Consider the following 16,563-nt stretch of genomic DNA (forward strand, 5'->3'; position numbering starts at 1 on the left):
TTCTGGGCCAATTTGTATTGCCTCCTAACTGTTGGATTAAACCAGAGCATTTTGTGAAAGGTTTACGCAATGAATAATATATGGCGAAACATAAACAAAAGGGACATCCTTTTCTTTTTTACTTTTCATTTTTTCTCGTTTCATTCTTTATTTCCTGATAAATTAAGGAATATGCCTCTATTATCAACCGAAATCTTAAAGAGTAAGTGTGGAGGAGTGGTGGTCCATTTCTCTACAAATGCTCATTGTCCATACCATTTACAACATGGTATATGCTATGATCAATTGGGATCACCCATTGCATTACAGTTCATGACAGCCAGTCTTTTCTTCCTCATTGTCAACTTGTCTTTGTTATTCAACTCTTTTTGCTCCTATTGGAGATGAACGGAAGCAAGTTCTCTGCAGGATTCATTACACCTGTGGACATATCGAATGCTCTGTTTTTGTTTGAATTGTACGCTTTGAGTTTTAATTTTCTGCCATGTTTCTTTTTTTGGCGCCTTGCTTTTATAGGTTTATCATAACTAATAATGGATCTTGTCACAGTGTAGCTGGTTTGAGGAAAACTACCCCATGATTTTTATGATAGAATCTCTGTTGATGTCTCTCATTTTCTTAGGTGTGAAAGCATTTATGTTATGCATAACTCCTTACAAACAAGCTTAAATAGTCAAACTTAAAAAATCTTTAATCAAACAAACAAAAATAAAATAAAATAAAGTAAGGAGGATGAGTTCTGCGCTCTTTATGATTTTTTTTTTTTTGAAAAAAAATTCCTTTCTTTTGAATATTGTCTTCTTTTGTGGGTGAACAACACTGGGCATTAATATCTTTCTGCTTAGGTACAAGGAATATCAACTTCAAGATTACAGCTCATGTTTTCTAAAACAGGTACACATTATTCATCATAGACGTTTAGCAGTTTAGAGTATCAACCTGAGAATACTTTTTTTTTTAAATTTTAAATCTGGCTTTTTCTTCCAGCTAAACAAGCCCATTACTGGGAGCATTTAAGGAGTTGTCTTGTGAAATCTGATGACTGTAATAACCTGTCCAAAAAATATAAGGTCCACTTTGCTTCTTTAAATTCTCATTTCTCGTCTGTTCCTAATGAATTAATGGTGAAGTTTTTACCTCTCATTGCGGACTCTTAAACAATGCAAACTGGCAAAACTAACCCCCATTGAGGCTGGTTGTTGTTGACCGCCATCTGAGTACATCCCTTTTCCTTTCTCGTCTAAATAATTACATTTTGGTCTCTCTCTCTCTCTCTCTCTCATACATTATTTTCTTTTCCTTTTCTTCTGGGGTTTCAATTCCTTAGGTGTGGTTATCCTGCTGTTAATGCTTACAAAAATTTCAAGGCAATCAAGTGCTACAATTGTGATTCCTGCAAGTAAACATTACTACTTTCCCATCTTCTCCCTCTATTACCTCTGGTATATGAAATTCTCATTTCCCTTGGCTTTTCCTGTATATCATGCTCCCAGGGCAAAAGTTGCACAATACATGAAAACTAAATGCAGGGTGGTTGCAATCTTTAATGTGGTTCTGTTTGTTGTTTTGGTGACAAACTCCTCGCCATCTAGTTTGGAACAAATCAAATTATCTTTTTCTCATTAGCGAATGAGGAACAATAGATAATATGGAATATGAATTGCATTTTATATCTTCTACTGTTGAAATTGACAAAGTGTATTATGAAAGTAGCAGAATATAGATGTAACGCCCTCAAAATAATAACATTAAACCCATCAAATAAAACATTCATTGACATATGAAATATCCACAATCTTCTATTCATCAGAGTTTCATTACAAAAGTATTACATGTTAACAACAAAAGCAAAATGCCCTACGGGCTTACAGCTTTCCAAGTTAACACTTGGTTACAACAAAAGAGTACTAACTCATCTACACATTAAGCCCTCGGCTTGAATATACATGTAATACATCAAAAAAAAAAAAAAAGAACTTAAACAACAAAAATCTGTCCGCCTCTAGCCTCCCAAGCTATGACCTTGGAGGTGACATGCTACTTGTACCTGAAAATGATATTCCCATATAGGGTGAGCCACAGCCCAGTAGAAATACACTAAACCAAATATGAACAATGACTAAAAGATTAGCAGTTGATAGATGGCCAATACAGATATTTTCCCTTATCGCATTTTACGGTTTCATGACATACAAGTCCATATTACAGTCCATTTTCCAATTCTTTTCAATTCTCAATTTACGACCATGGCTCAGAACCTGGCCAAACAACTCATATGAGACAGTAACGCATATCAAACACTTCCCATTTCATAATAGATAAGCATACTAGCTATATCACACAACAACAGATAAGCATACAAGCTATATCATTACTTCCACAGATATGCATATGAGCATTATCATACTTCCAATGACAAGCATATGAGCTCTGTCAACACAGTACTAGATAAGCATATGAGCTCTATCTACGGAGTCCATCCCCTGTCTCCTCCCAACAACATTCGGTTTAGAGGTCCATCCCCTATCTTCCCCTAAACCGTGGAGTACATCCCCTATCTCCTCCAACACAACACAATGCATATAAACAATAATTATACACATCATCACGCAACACATAAATTTAACGTGTTCTTTCAATCAATCATAATCAATGACTCATTCCAGTGATTAGTTTCCGTTTGCCTAATCATCATGCATTGTCTACAACAATCACGACTATCCTCCACGGATAGCCCAAAGCAGTTATTTCTATACAGTAAATAAATGCAACAAATGGATATAAAATCGACATTTCCAACTAGGTGAGTGACATGAGATCCAACTACACCCTTTAATCCCATGTATTCCCAATCTCAACATTTCTATTTCATAACCTCATTTCTCACGATTAATTAACCCAATTAATCAAACAATGTAATTAGGGCATTCCCCATAATTAACATTACAACCCTTAAGATCCCATTTTCATCAATGATTCAACATTTATTCCATTTCTCTATGCCAAACATGCATCTAGGTTTATTATAAATAAAACCCCAACTTTTGTAAAATTACACAAAAGCCCCAAACTTTCACAAAATTACCAAACCAACCCCAACATCTCAAAATACTAAAATCTAAAGACAAAATCCATAGAGAGGAGTAGGATATCCCTACCTCAAATCCGGAGTCCCAAGGGAGAAGATGACAAAACCCAACGTGCTCCAAATCCCGAAATTTTCAGATTAAAAAGTAGCCCTCGACGATCAACAACCTTTTTGTAAAGGCCAAAGATGAGCAAATCACTCCTACTAGATCAAAACCTAGAGAGAAGGTAGAGTTCTAGAGTGAGAGGCTCAACAATGGTGTTTTTGGAAAGGTAGGAGAGAGAAGAGAAAGTGAAAAAGTGATTTGAAAAGTCAAAACACAGAGCTTTAACCCAGTCGCCCCGCTCGAGCGTCCAATCCCCCGCTCGAGCTCCGGATACACACTCCCAGAACTTTTGCAGACAAGTCTCCCGCTCGAGCTTCCAACTCCCCGCTCGAGCGTCACTCACACGAACCCGCTCGAGCGGCCAATCCCACGCTTGAGCGTCGAACACTGCACAGGAAATACTGGACGGGTGAAACTCCCGCTCGAGCGCCAAAACCCCCGCTCGAGCGCCAAAACCCCCGCTCGAGCGGACAGGTCAAAATCTGGGCAACTAGTTTTAGTTTCTAATCTCAACCAACCTGTAACAAACCTGCCCTACACATCTTATAACTCAAATACAAAGTAAGAAAGGATGTACACAAGGTAATGATCAACTACTAACATCCACGGACACATGTCCGGATCACTGTACAACAAGGGTAAACCCGGGATCGCTATAATAGATTATCATTTTATTGACCGTGTTTATATGATCAGGACCTTCTAATCGAGTTCATTTATTTTTCTTACAATTATCTGTTGTGAAATCAGTCATTAATCTACTTTGTGGGATGCTGTGCGAAACGAAATGCTGCAAGAAGCCACTCTGAAGTTTGAAACAGACCTATATATCTCAAGAAATCTTCACTTGGAGGAAAATTTGTTCACATTTCTTAAAAATCATACTTTCTATCTGTAAGTTGTTTAACGTTGATAATTTTAGACAAATAGATACACATACACCATTGTTTCTCAAGCACTGACTGGGAAATTTATATCTGGAGCATCTCTTTTCTGAAGTACTACAATTCTGTGAAGGTTATCATTCATGTGATTTTGTGTTAGAGAATCCAAGAAAGAATGTTGTATCCATCACATGCTTCAAAGGGAGTTATTATTATTTCAATACCTCAAAATGGTGCATTTTTTTTTTTTTTCTCTTCAAAATATAACACATGCTTGTAATTCAAGTTCGTTGCAAAAATCAGAAATTTGGGGACTGTTTATTCTTAGAAGGTTGATGATACATGCATCTCATCAAAGAAGAGCTAATTCCCGTTGGGTTCATAGGCAATTTCAACACTTAACGGATACTAAAAGGTCATTTCTTCCGTCTGAAAGAAGAACAGGCCAGAAGGCCCATCACCAACCGTCAAAGCCAGCTTTACAGGACCTTTTGCACCTTGTTCAGCCGTGTAGTGTCCATTATTAAAGATCATCTCTGTTTTACAAAAGCCAGGAGTAACTGAATTTATGCCAAAATTTGGGAATTTTTTAGCTAAAACCCTCGTGTAGGCATTAAGAGCTGCTTTCGAGACAACATAAGCAGAGAGAACAGACCAGCCTTTGGACTCCAACAAATCCTGTTTAGCATCCTGTAAATAACGACTCACTACCTCATCTACTTTCTCTTCTGTGAGTCCATCAACATCACTTAGTACCTCTCTTGCCCATTCATTTGTAACATTCTGCATAAAAACATTTAGTTATATGTCATGGGCTAAATTTATAGAACAGTTTAACCAGCCTTTGAGGGAAGTTTTTAACCTTTAGCTGCCCCAAACCGGATGAGACATTAACAATTCTTGCAGAACCAGAGAGCTGAAGAAGTGGAATGAGAGCTTGAGACAGCTGTTTAGGTCCATAGTAATTTGTTCGCAGACACCCTTCTGCTGTTTCATAGGTTTGTTTTATAACCTTTTTTGCCATTTCAGCCTTCTCACCTACAATCTATATCATTTTTAGAAGATTAAAATCCTTGATTTATACAATAAGCATAAATTTTTTGTTGAAACCCAGAATCTGGTAATAGACTTACCTCTCCAGACTTAAGCTTTAAACTAGTAAATGACTCCGCATCCATTATGACTCCGATGACCCCTGCATTGTTCACCTGCCAAGAATTTACATCCATACATGTTAGTGAACAATTACCCACTAGATAGCTATAGACAAATTTAGTTTCAATCAATTTAGTTTGCTTCCAATCTTACCAATATGTCGAGCTTTCTGAATTTATTTTTGATGTAATCTGCTAAAGAAGCAATACTAGCAGAGTCTGTAACATCAAGTTGATGAAAAAAAATATCAGATAGCCCACAAGCTTTGAGATTTTCAACAGCTTCAGTACCCCTCTTCTCATCTCTAGCTGTTAAGATCACCATGACTTCATTGGAAGCTAACTGTCTACATATCTCTAATCCAATTCCTTTGTTGCCCCCTGTTACTACTGCAATCCTGAAAATCAATTAGCAAACACACAACAAAACTAAGGTGTTAGAGCTTAAATTTTCAACATTTTCAACATTTAAAATGTGAGAGAGAGAGAGAGAGAGAGAGAGAGAGATGTGCCTTTTTGGTGGTGCAGTGGTGACTGTTCCCTCCATTTCTGAATGTAGGAGATGATAGTGGTGATGAGGATGAGGTGTGTGTAGTTAATTTTGAAGTTGGAGATATCTATTTATATAAAAATAAGACTAAGAAATGAGCGTATGACACGTATGCTGTGACAACATCCTCCTTTTGTACGTAATCTGTGACATGATTGTCATATGCATGTTCAACAGGCTACTTAAGTGATAGAAATAGGATTCTAAGTTAAGTTGAGCAGTGGATTGATTCAATTTAATTTAAATTTTAGTGAGTTCAAAATGTGTTTAAATTTAATTTGCTTACTTTTTTAGGCGATTTTGAACAAGTTTTAAAATTAAGGAAAATTTGGTCAAAACTCTTTAATTGGACTCTTGTTTGGTGAAAAGAACAACTTAATTTATTTTGTTTCATAAACTTCCTAAGAAGAAAATACATAATTGAATAAGGACAAAGTAAAATATCTTTTTTTTTTTCTTGAATAGTATTGTCAGAGTAACATGTTATTGTCAAATAAAGTAACGTGTTACTGTCAAATAAAGTAACATATTACTGTTATTATTTACATTAATTTTGACGGTAATAACTTTTTTTATTATTATTTCTTTTAAAAGAATTTTATAGTCAACATAGATTTTATTTGATAGATTTTGAGGAAAGAATTCTAAAAATACTAATTTTATTAAAAAAATCGATATTTAAAGTTTAATATTTTGATAATAATGGTATGTATTGGATCTTTAAAAAAAAAAAACATTTTATACTTGACCTTAATGTATTAAAATTTTATTATGGGAGAATTTTGACCAAATTCTCTTTTAATTAAGGTTACGTAGTTTTGTAGTACCTACAAGTTTTTTGACCCAATATTAAAAAGTTAATAATAAATTTCGAAATTTGTTCATATTTTATTTATTTATATTAAACTTTTAATGGGCCACTTGAGTTTAAGTAAATTGGTTCATTTTTCTGTGCTATATAAAAGATTCACATATTAACAATGGAATTGATTGATAGAATTTCATAGAAAAAAAGGTAAAAAATTGCATTGACTTGCCAAAAAATGTGATAAGATAATAATATTTTTGGTTTTAAATTTCACAAAACTAAATATTTTTGTTGCGTTATAATTTCTTTCAAATAAAAAATCAATCACATAAATCTACAATGGCTATTACACAAAATAGAAATAATAAATTGTTCAAATTTAACAATTTTTATACTACAAATTTCTTTTAAGCACCACTACCCTATTTTTGTTCTATACCTTGGCATTCTTTTCTTACATAAATTGATCTTGCACCATGAAAGGGGGAATCGCTGTTTCACAGTTGCTGCTCGTCTACAACTACTTTTCGCCTAACATAATCATGAACGAAGACACAAAATTGCGTAGATAGAAGGAAATAAATCAACCCACTTCTCCTTATCGGAATGATTAAAGAAAAAAATGAGATTGGTGACTCCTTTCACTCAGGTGACACCGTTTGAGAACATTGTTGTGAGGGGAAGCTCACTGTGGTTCATTCCAAATAAGTAGTTTTGGGTGAAGTCATTATCCGGAGAGAAAATTTATATTGTTCACATTTGTGTATACAAATTTGCGTTGTGTGAACAAATTTGAACTCTTGCTTGCTTGAGAGAATGGCATTGTTTAGTACAATTTATCTGAATTGTTTATAACTTTTTTTAGGATTTTATATCATACTATTTAGTGTAGTTTTAACTTATAGGTTATTAGACAAATAATTTAAATGTGTTGAAAAAAACTTAGGTAAACTACCAATAGGTCCTAATAGTTTGACTTAATTCTCATCAAGTCCTATTGAAAATAAGTCTTGGTAAAATTGTCACTAAAAATAATTTGTGACAATTTTTTAAATATGTCGCTAAAAATTGATAATTACTGATTTTTTTTGTCATGATTTTTATAAATTGTCGCTAAAACTTACAATTAGTGACTTTTTTTATGACAAATTTTTCTCATAGAACCTATTAGACAATAAGTCCACTTATTAGGACTTACACGTCAGTACCCCAAAAACTAATTGTCTAAAGCTACCAAATAGGCATTAACTTGATGTGTACCATTTAAGTGTGCAACCCCCTTAAGGTTGCACACCATATGTTAGGAAGCACGGGTGCGGGTGCGTGTACGAGTACGGTGAGGGTACGAGTGCGGGTACGTCAATACGACAAAACTCAAAAAAAGTATGATACAAGTATGGCTGCAGTATGTCGATATTTATTTATTTATTTATTATAATTATGGTTAAAGGATCCAATCTACAAATTAAAGTTAAATATCAAAACTAAAAAGAGAATTACAAAACTAAAAGACAAATATTAATATATTTCAATTCAACAATGCCAACACCAAAGGAAAAACAATGCCAATTCAGTCCATAATGCAAGCAAAGGAAAAAACAAAAGAAAGCCCTATATATCTAAACTTGACACTTCAAAGTTTACTTTCATCAACTTCATCATTGAATAAAATAACTTCCATCTCTGGCTGATCAAGTGAAAAATTTGCAATTTCAAGGAAACCAGAACCCTCCAATGAATCAAATGCATCTCCCCCTATGTCCCATAACTTAGTCTCTCCTTCTGTGTATAGTTGACTCCTCCTTGATAAGAGGCGAATATTAGAGTGCACAAAATTCAAATTCTCGCACCGTTATGGTGTCATTTTATTCCTCCTCATAGAGTGAATGAAAGAGTAGGTGCTCCAATTCCTTTCACAACATGATGAGGAACATGGTTAGCCAAGTAATTTCACTACCAAGGATTGAAGCATAGGTGCAGAAGAGTCATGTGCCAACCACCAAACCATTGGTTCCATTACTCCTCTATCACATATTGAGTCAAAGTCTTCAAAACTTTCTAAACAACCTGAAAACTTAGCATGATCTGTATTAACAGCCTGTCTCTCATCTGAATCAGGAAAGTATCTCTTAAAACCCTTGATTCTCATCTCAGAAATTTCAACATCTTTGTGAGGAGGAACACAAATGGGATTTTCATAAAGCCACGTCCCACTATAATACCTAGATTTCATAATTAGAAAAAAAATAAAAAAAAGAGTAAATTATGCAATGGAAAAAAATTAAAGTATAAACTATGAGTCTAATGTGAATTAAACCTTGGATTCAAAGAATGAGCAAGACAATGAAGAGGTGTGCTACTTTTTGTCCACCTTTCCACTAATATTTGATACACTACAGAGTAAAAGGACGACTCTTCATTTTCTGACTTCCCTTCACACCTATAGATGGATTCCGTCACCCATTCAATCACTGAATCCCACATCTCATAAAACAAATGTAGACATGGCTTATCGGTGTCACAAAATCTGAGCATCTCATAAATAGGCAATGTGAATGAGAGTATTTATTCAATCTTGTCTCACCAAATATCATTCAACAACTTTTCCTTTACAACAATTTCTTTCCCAACATCATCTTCCTTGTAGGAAGCCCATTTTTCACTTATCAACATTGTTTGGAGACCACGATATATAAGTTTAAACCTTTTTAGCATAACAATTGCAGATGCAAGGCGTGCATCTGCAACAGAAAGTAGCTTCAAAGTTACAAACTCATTAAAAATAGCTAATCTCATAGAATGATTCATCATGAAATTTTTCACAAACATTATATCATCAATCACAATAGTGATCCAATGGCATTCATCATAAGCATATGCAACAACTCCAATTCCCTTAGCAGCACAAAGGTTCTTAAAAGCAAGATTAAGAGTGTGCACTACACAAGGTGTCCAAAAGATCTTCGGATAATTACCTTGACTAATTGATCCAGTTGCACTACAAACAGGAGCATTGTCAGTAATTACTTGAATCACATTATGAGGGCCCACTTCATCAATCACTTCACCAATTAATTTGGCAATATGATACTTGTCCTTGATCTCACCCTCACAATTAACAGCTTTTATAAACATAGCTCCACCATTAGATGCTGCCATAAAATTAATAAGAGGTCTCCTTTGTGCATCAGTCCATCCATCAGATACTATACTCAACCCCTTCTCATCCCATGCCTTTTTAGTTGGTTCCAATAACCTTTCAATAGTTGCCCTTTCTTTTTGAAGTAAGGTAGTCCTCAACAAATTATATCCAGGAGGGACATACCCAATAATTTGATTCTCAGCAGCATATTGAAAAGCACCCACAAAGTATGGATTCCTAGCCAAATGGAAAGGCAAACCAGTTGAATAGAATATACGAGCAATTAAAAAATGTAAATGTTCTCTAGCACTTTGATTAAATGCCTTATCTAAAGGACTACTCCCAATTGCCTTTCTCTTTCTTGGTGCATAACCTTCCATTCTAAATGTTCGAACATCTTCTGCGCCGCCATGGCTAGTACTAATTTGAGAAGATGGAGGTGGTAAAGGAACATTTTTTGGCTTTGCCATCTTTTTTTGATTCTCAACTTCTTGATCTGCCTTTTGAATTTCAGAAAGAAGATCACTCTTGTCCTTCACAATTGCACACACTTTAATTTCATGGCCAGTAAGTAGCAACAAATGGGCTCTAACTCTAGAATATGACCCTTGGAACTCAATGTTACAAAAATTACACTTAAATTTTGTATTACAACTTCCTCCTTCCCCCCTTTTGACTAATTTTGTAACATAGCCCCAAAGAGAAGCATTTTCATCTCTAGATTGATCAATGGAAGGAGCAGAAGAAGCATTTGTAGACGAACCTAAACTGTTTGATGAACTCATTTTCCTATAATTTAAAATCATTAAGCATTAAAAATAATATTTGTGAAATCTCTCACTTTGACATGTTATGCACTGTGAATCTGTGAGCATAATTTATTTTTAAAATCGTTCTTTTTGCTCATCAAATATTTAAATAATAATTTGGATAGATCTAATATATTGCATATATTGAATAAAATATATATTCCAGTGACAAGTATCATATTGCATATGTATATATATATGACATATATTAGAAAGAAAAAAAAAAAAAAACAGGACAAATCTTAGTTCAAGAAATCTGGACAGATCTTAGTTCAAAAATCTGGACATATATCAAGAAAAAAAAAGTTCAAGAAAAATAAAGAAGAAGAAGAAAGATCAAAGAAAGAGAAAATCAAAGAGAAGAGAAGAATCGATCGTTTGCTGCGAAGAAACAACACAAAAATCTAGAAAAAAAAAATGAAAGAAAAATGATGAAGAATCGAAGAAGAAAATGGGGGAAGAATCGAAGATGAACTTACCTCTTCAATCGCACCTTCGAAGGAGAGAATCAATCAGCAGCACCTTCAATTAAACCTTTCAATTGCACCTACGAAGTGTTCTTCAGACTCTCTTGGGAGTATTTCTGGAAGGAGATGATCAAATGGACATGGAACCCTAGCACCTTCGAAGTTCTTCAGTCTTGGAGTATTTCAAAAGGAGATATGGAAGGAAATGAGATGATCGAATGATAGAGAATAATAGAACCCTAATTTTATTTGGTTTCATGTTTTATTTATTACAAAAGAACCCCAGATTTTTATAATTTCTTAAAATAGACACAAAAAATTGCTCCGGTACCCTTTAATTTATAAACAATCTCATTTTTTACCCCGGAGTACCCAAAAATGTACCCATGGCATTCCCATTACTATATTGACTGTATGAAACGTACTCGGTGCGTTTTTGGCGTACCCGGTACGCGTACAGCCATACCGGTACGTATACCCGCACCCGCACTTGCACCCGGTAAGTACCTGATACTTGTACGACAACACGTTTGGAGTACCCGTGCTTCATAGACAGTATGCAACATAATTTTTAGCCGTTGGATTACAATAATTGATCAAGACCATTGAATTGTTTAATAGTAAAAAATTTGAAACCAGGACAATTGGTTAATCCTCCTATTTGCATCACACTTTCCTCGTTCTCTCTATTTTATCTCTGTCTCTCTTCTTGTCTTCATCTGTGTAAGGTTCACTGTGTAACCCTTGATTTCCATTAACAGCAACAAGTCCTTACTGGGTGTCACTGATGAATCTCTATAGGGAACAGTTTTGCCCTTGATTTCCAGCAACAACGGAACTACAAGGCTTTGTTAGGTTCCGTTGCTGAAGTGAAGGCATTTTCTCCAACTAGATATCAGGTATGGAGCTGTCTCCCTCTCTCTGTCTCTATGTCTCTCTCTTTTCCCTCTTCACTTCAGCGATTTTCCCTCAACTAAACCCTCATCCTAACTTTAACCCCTCTACGCTTCGCTCAAATCGAAAACCCTCCATAGGTAACTAACATCTCTCTTTCTCAATCGAGTGTTTGTGTTTTCACAAACAATCCAACTGTGTTAAAATACCAACCGAAATTCAACCACCATGAAATTCCAACAAAAAACTATGTAGCCTCAAATGCTTCCTTGATTGGTTTAATCTATTTGTGTTTGCATTGACATTGGCATTAATATCAGTTCATGTTGTTTAACTATGTAATGTACTTAGTGGGGAAAAAAGCTAAAATGGGTATTTGCTAAATTGATTAGATTTTTTTGTCATCAAGTAATTGTTTGTATTAATGTCATGTACAGTATAGCCCCAGTTGAAGTTAAAAGTGAATGTGTTGATTATGACATTCCAATTGAAGCAGATGTCATTCGTTTGAACAATGAAAGTCGGGCTGAACCTTGTCATGGTAGTAAAGCTGGTCCAAGCAATGAAGAAGTAACCAACATTAACGTTGAAGATGCTGAGCCGATGTCAAATAAGAAATGGTTGACGATGCTCATCACAATAACATAGTTGGTGAGGTTGAACATGCTGTTCTCGAACAAAAATTTGATTTGGTTAAGGATGGAGAAGCTTTCTACAACGCGTATGCTAAAGCCAACGAATTTAGTATACGAAAATCCATATTTAACACAAATAAACATGGAAAGGTTGTTAGTATGTTATGGTTGTATTTAAGGGAAGGTCACAGATACCAAAATACTTGGACCGTGTTGCTGAGAAGAGAAAAGCTCCCAAGGCACTAACAAGAGTAGGTTGCAAAACATAATTTCACATACGGTATGATTCGGAGGCTGGTAAATGGGGAAAGTATGTTGTGGCTTACTTCATCGCAGACCACAACCATGAATTGGCAGAACAACATTGTATAATGTATCTGAGGTCACATCGGGGTTTAAACAGCACTGACAAAGCTCAAGCAATGGCTATGCGCAACGTCGCTGTGAAGACTAGCCAAATCATGGACTATATGGTAAATTCATCCGGGTTTTATGAGAATGTTGGTTTCATCTGTACGGATCTGTAGAATCATATTCAAGCCGAATGTAGAGCAGGAGTTGAGGATAGTGATGTGTAGGGTGCGTCAGTTTACCTATGTGTAAAACTTGATCTTGACCCACGTTTTTTTACAAGTATGATGTGTGTAAGTATAACAAGTTACAAAATCTTTTCTGGGCAGATTCAAAATTGTGGGCTGACTATGCAAGGTTTGGTGATGTGTTATTTGACTCAACTTACCGAGCCAATGCCTACAAGAAACCTTTTGTCATGTTGGCTGTTGTGAGTAACCATTTCACGACCACCATATTTGCATATGTTTTGCTAGCTAATAAGATAATTAATACATACACATGGGTTTTGGAAATATTTATAGAGGCGCTGGACAATAAAGCACCTGTGTCCGCACTGACAGATGGGGATAAGGTTATGTAAGAGTCAATCAGAAGAGTATTTCCAGATGCAAGACATCGATTATGTAATTGGCATCTTGGGAAAAATACCGGGTCAAATTTTCAAAAAAGTGGCTTTGCACATGCTTTCAAGCAGTGCATGGAGATAGAAACGAATGAGGTAATGTTTAAGGATGGTTGGACAAGAATGGTCGAAAATATGGACTTTAGAACAACAGCTGGGTGTTGGAGACATATGAGAAGCGTCATATGTGGGCTGAGGCATATATGCGTGGCCATTTTTTTGTTGGGATGAAGAGCACTCAACGCTTAGAGAGCATGATTGCTTATTTCAATCCCTTCCTCTAACATAAATTGAAGCTATATGAATTTGTTAGACACTATGATCGGGCTCTTGCAAGGATAAGGTATAATGAGGCTGGATATGATGCCGAAACAAATACAATTTTCCTGTATTGATTACTCCATTGCGAGATATAGAAAGACATGGAGCTGACCTATTCACTCAAAAGATATTTAGAATGCTTCGGGATGGAATCTTAGAAGAGGGAAAGTTGAATGTGAAGGATTTGTTCTCTTTGCCGGATGGTTAGAAAGGTTACTATATTCATAAGTAGAAAGACAAGGATAAATCGTGGATAACAACACACAATCAGGTGGATGCCATAATGATATATTTTTGCATGAAGTTTGAGTCGTTCGGTCTACCTTGCTGTCACATGACATGTGTTATGAAAGCAAAAAATTTAACACAAATTCCCCTAACTTATATGCTACATAGATGGACAAGGGATGCAAGTAAGGATGGCCAACGATAGCGTCAAGCAATTGATAACACTACAACACATACGACCCGTTATGAGATATTGAGTTCTTTTTACAATGAAATGTGTTTATATGCCTCATAATCAATGGAAAGTTTCAACGAGGCTAGGGATGCATGTTGTCTGATGACGAACTGGATGAAAGAGCTATATGAGAGGAATCACAATCATAGCGATGGAGACAAAGGGAAACATTCAATCCCACGACAATTTGGAGTAGAAGATCTTGATCTTGTGAAGACAAGGGAACCCGGGACGAGTCTCGTCCAAGTGTCGAAGACCAAGAAAATGTGGGAATTGCAAATGCATTGGCCACACGAAGCAAATGTGTCCAAAGGTTTGGTTTAGCTAAACAGTGGGTAGTAACTCAAATGTAGATACAACCCACATCACTGACCGTGAGTACAATGCGAACTCATCGCCCATTCGCCGTAAAACTAGGTTGGTGGATCCAAGTACACCGCACATTAAGGGCATGTTTGGTAGCCATTTCGTTTTCAGTTTTTAGTTTATATTTACAAAAATTTAAAAAGTTGTCATAAAAAGTTGTTTGATAATTTTTTTGGCTCAATTTATAAATTTGAAAAAAAAAAAACGTAAACTCAAAAAATGAGTTTTCGTTGGTTTTTAAATAAAAATTTAAAATTTTGACTAACAAAATTTTTTTTTTCAATTAAATTTTTTTTTTCCAAATAATTTTTTTTTTCAATTATTTTTTTTTCAATCATAATTTGTGATCCCATTGTCATAAATAATAAGAAATAAATATAAATATTTTAGGCCTGAACAAACATATTTTTTAGTTTATGTTTTTAAAAAGTTTCAAACATTTTGTTCAAACCAAACACATTTGTAGTTTATGTTTTTCTAAAAATAAACAAAAACCAGTTTATAAAATTTTTGTAAACATAAATAAAAAACGTAAACGTTACCAAATGCTACCTAAGCAACGACGTCTATTTTTCGATGTTTATTCTGATTCAAGGCAGGGAGTGGGCCAATACGGTAGCGTCGAAGCACAAGTGTGCAATTTCATATTTTAATCACAAGACGAAATGTAATAGTAATTTATTGAAAGAAGTCATAACAAAGTGATACCAAGCCAAACACATCATTAGTTGTCAACCACACCGCGGCAACCCTTCAACTAGATCCATCCAAATATAGAACAAAAACAAGCAACCACAATAGGAATCTTGGAATACAGACATAAGCCAATTTCCAATCCAAAACAATACACAAACAACAGACACTCATATATATATATATATATATATCTCACATTCATTTAGTTTTGAAAATAACGATTCACTATAAACAAAATGACAAATCACTCTAAATAACATGAGAAATTACTATATGCGGTTCTCTACGTAGTAAGTGAACAGAAATAGAGCAAAACTAATTTATGACCGTCACAATCCAAATCACTCGCTAATTGATGTTCAACAGTACGTTGAAATACAAATATTGGAAATTGCAGGTTGACCAAATACCACACCAATTATTGTAATGGGGAACACAATAAACAACAATTAGTAACGTGTAGATCATTCACATCAACCACATCTATTTTGATATGTTCCGTTCGATTCATTGACCACCACTTTTCATCAATACTGTGCCAATTCCTATCCTTGTACATAAGCAATTATTTACACGTTACGTACAACAATCCATGCAAAATGAAAACTACGTATATATTTACCATGTTGTTGGCAATGATGTCTTTTCAGTAGTTAGTATTGTGTACCTAATAAATTAAGGGAATAAGTAAATCATACAATTACCTTATTCACTTAAGCAATTGTGGTAGAATCATTTTTTCACACTTGTGCTTCGACACTATTGTATTGGCCCACTTCCTGCCTTGAATCAGGAGAAACATCAAAAATAGACGCCGTTGCTTAATGTGTGGTGTACTTGGATCCATTAACCCAATTTTATGACGAATGGGAGATGAGTTCGTGTTGTACTCACAGTCAGTGATGTGGGTTGTATCTGCATCTGAGTTACTACCCACTGCTAAACCGAACCTTTGGATACGTTCGCTTCGTGTGGCCAATGCATTTGCAATTCCCACATTTTCTTGGTCTTTGACACTTAGACGAGGCCTGTTCTGGGTTCACTTTTGTCTTAAAAGATCAGGATCGTCTACTCCAAATTGTCGTGGGATTGAATGTTTCCCTTCATCCACATCACCATGATTGCGATTCCTCTCATATAGCTCCTTCATCCAGTTCGTCATCGGACAACATGCATCCCTAGCCTCTTTAAAACCTTCCATTGA

At 35.2% G+C, this 16,563-nt stretch overlaps 1 protein-coding gene and 1 long non-coding RNA gene across 2 annotated transcripts; one reads left to right on the top strand and one right to left on the bottom strand.

Annotated features, from left to right (window-relative positions):
• The first annotated feature begins 769 nt into the window (after window positions 1-769).
• LOC145820320 (uncharacterized) lies at window positions 770-1,725 on the top strand. Its single transcript, XR_014361595.1, has 3 exons — window positions 770-894; window positions 988-1,217; window positions 1,328-1,725. It is a non-coding gene; the product is annotated as an uncharacterized LOC145820320 (long non-coding RNA).
• A 2,545-nt stretch (window positions 1,726-4,270) lies between these two features.
• Window positions 4,271-5,879, bottom strand: LOC114283934 ((+)-neomenthol dehydrogenase). Its single transcript, XM_028226811.2, has 5 exons — window positions 5,745-5,879; window positions 5,387-5,630; window positions 5,212-5,286; window positions 4,941-5,123; window positions 4,271-4,861 (listed from the first exon to the last, which is right to left on the bottom strand). Exons 1-5 carry the CDS (start codon window positions 5,777-5,779, stop codon window positions 4,487-4,489), a joined length of 912 nt encoding a protein of 303 aa, XP_028082612.2. The 5' UTR covers window positions 5,780-5,879; the 3' UTR covers window positions 4,271-4,486.
• Window positions 5,880-16,563: the final 10,684 nt, after the last annotated feature.

Source organism: Camellia sinensis, chromosome 2, assembly GCF_055761805.1.
Source record: "Camellia sinensis isolate YWXY chromosome 2, ASM5576180v1, whole genome shotgun sequence".
NCBI lineage: Eukaryota > Viridiplantae > Streptophyta > Magnoliopsida > Ericales > Theaceae > Camellia > Camellia sinensis.

Excerpts from the sequence above, each read along its gene's own strand:
- LOC114283934 (XM_028226811.2), bottom strand. The coding sequence starts at position 5,779 with ATGGAGGGAACAGTCACCACTGCACCACCAAAAAG. Across the intron at positions 5,631-5,744 it reads ACCACTGCACCACCAAAAAG|GATTGCAGTAGTAACAGGGG; the intron begins GCACATCTCTCT and ends ATTGATTTTCAG. Across the intron at positions 5,124-5,211 it reads TAAAGCTTAAGTCTGGAGAG|ATTGTAGGTGAGAAGGCTGA; the intron begins GTAAGTCTATTA and ends AAAATGATATAG.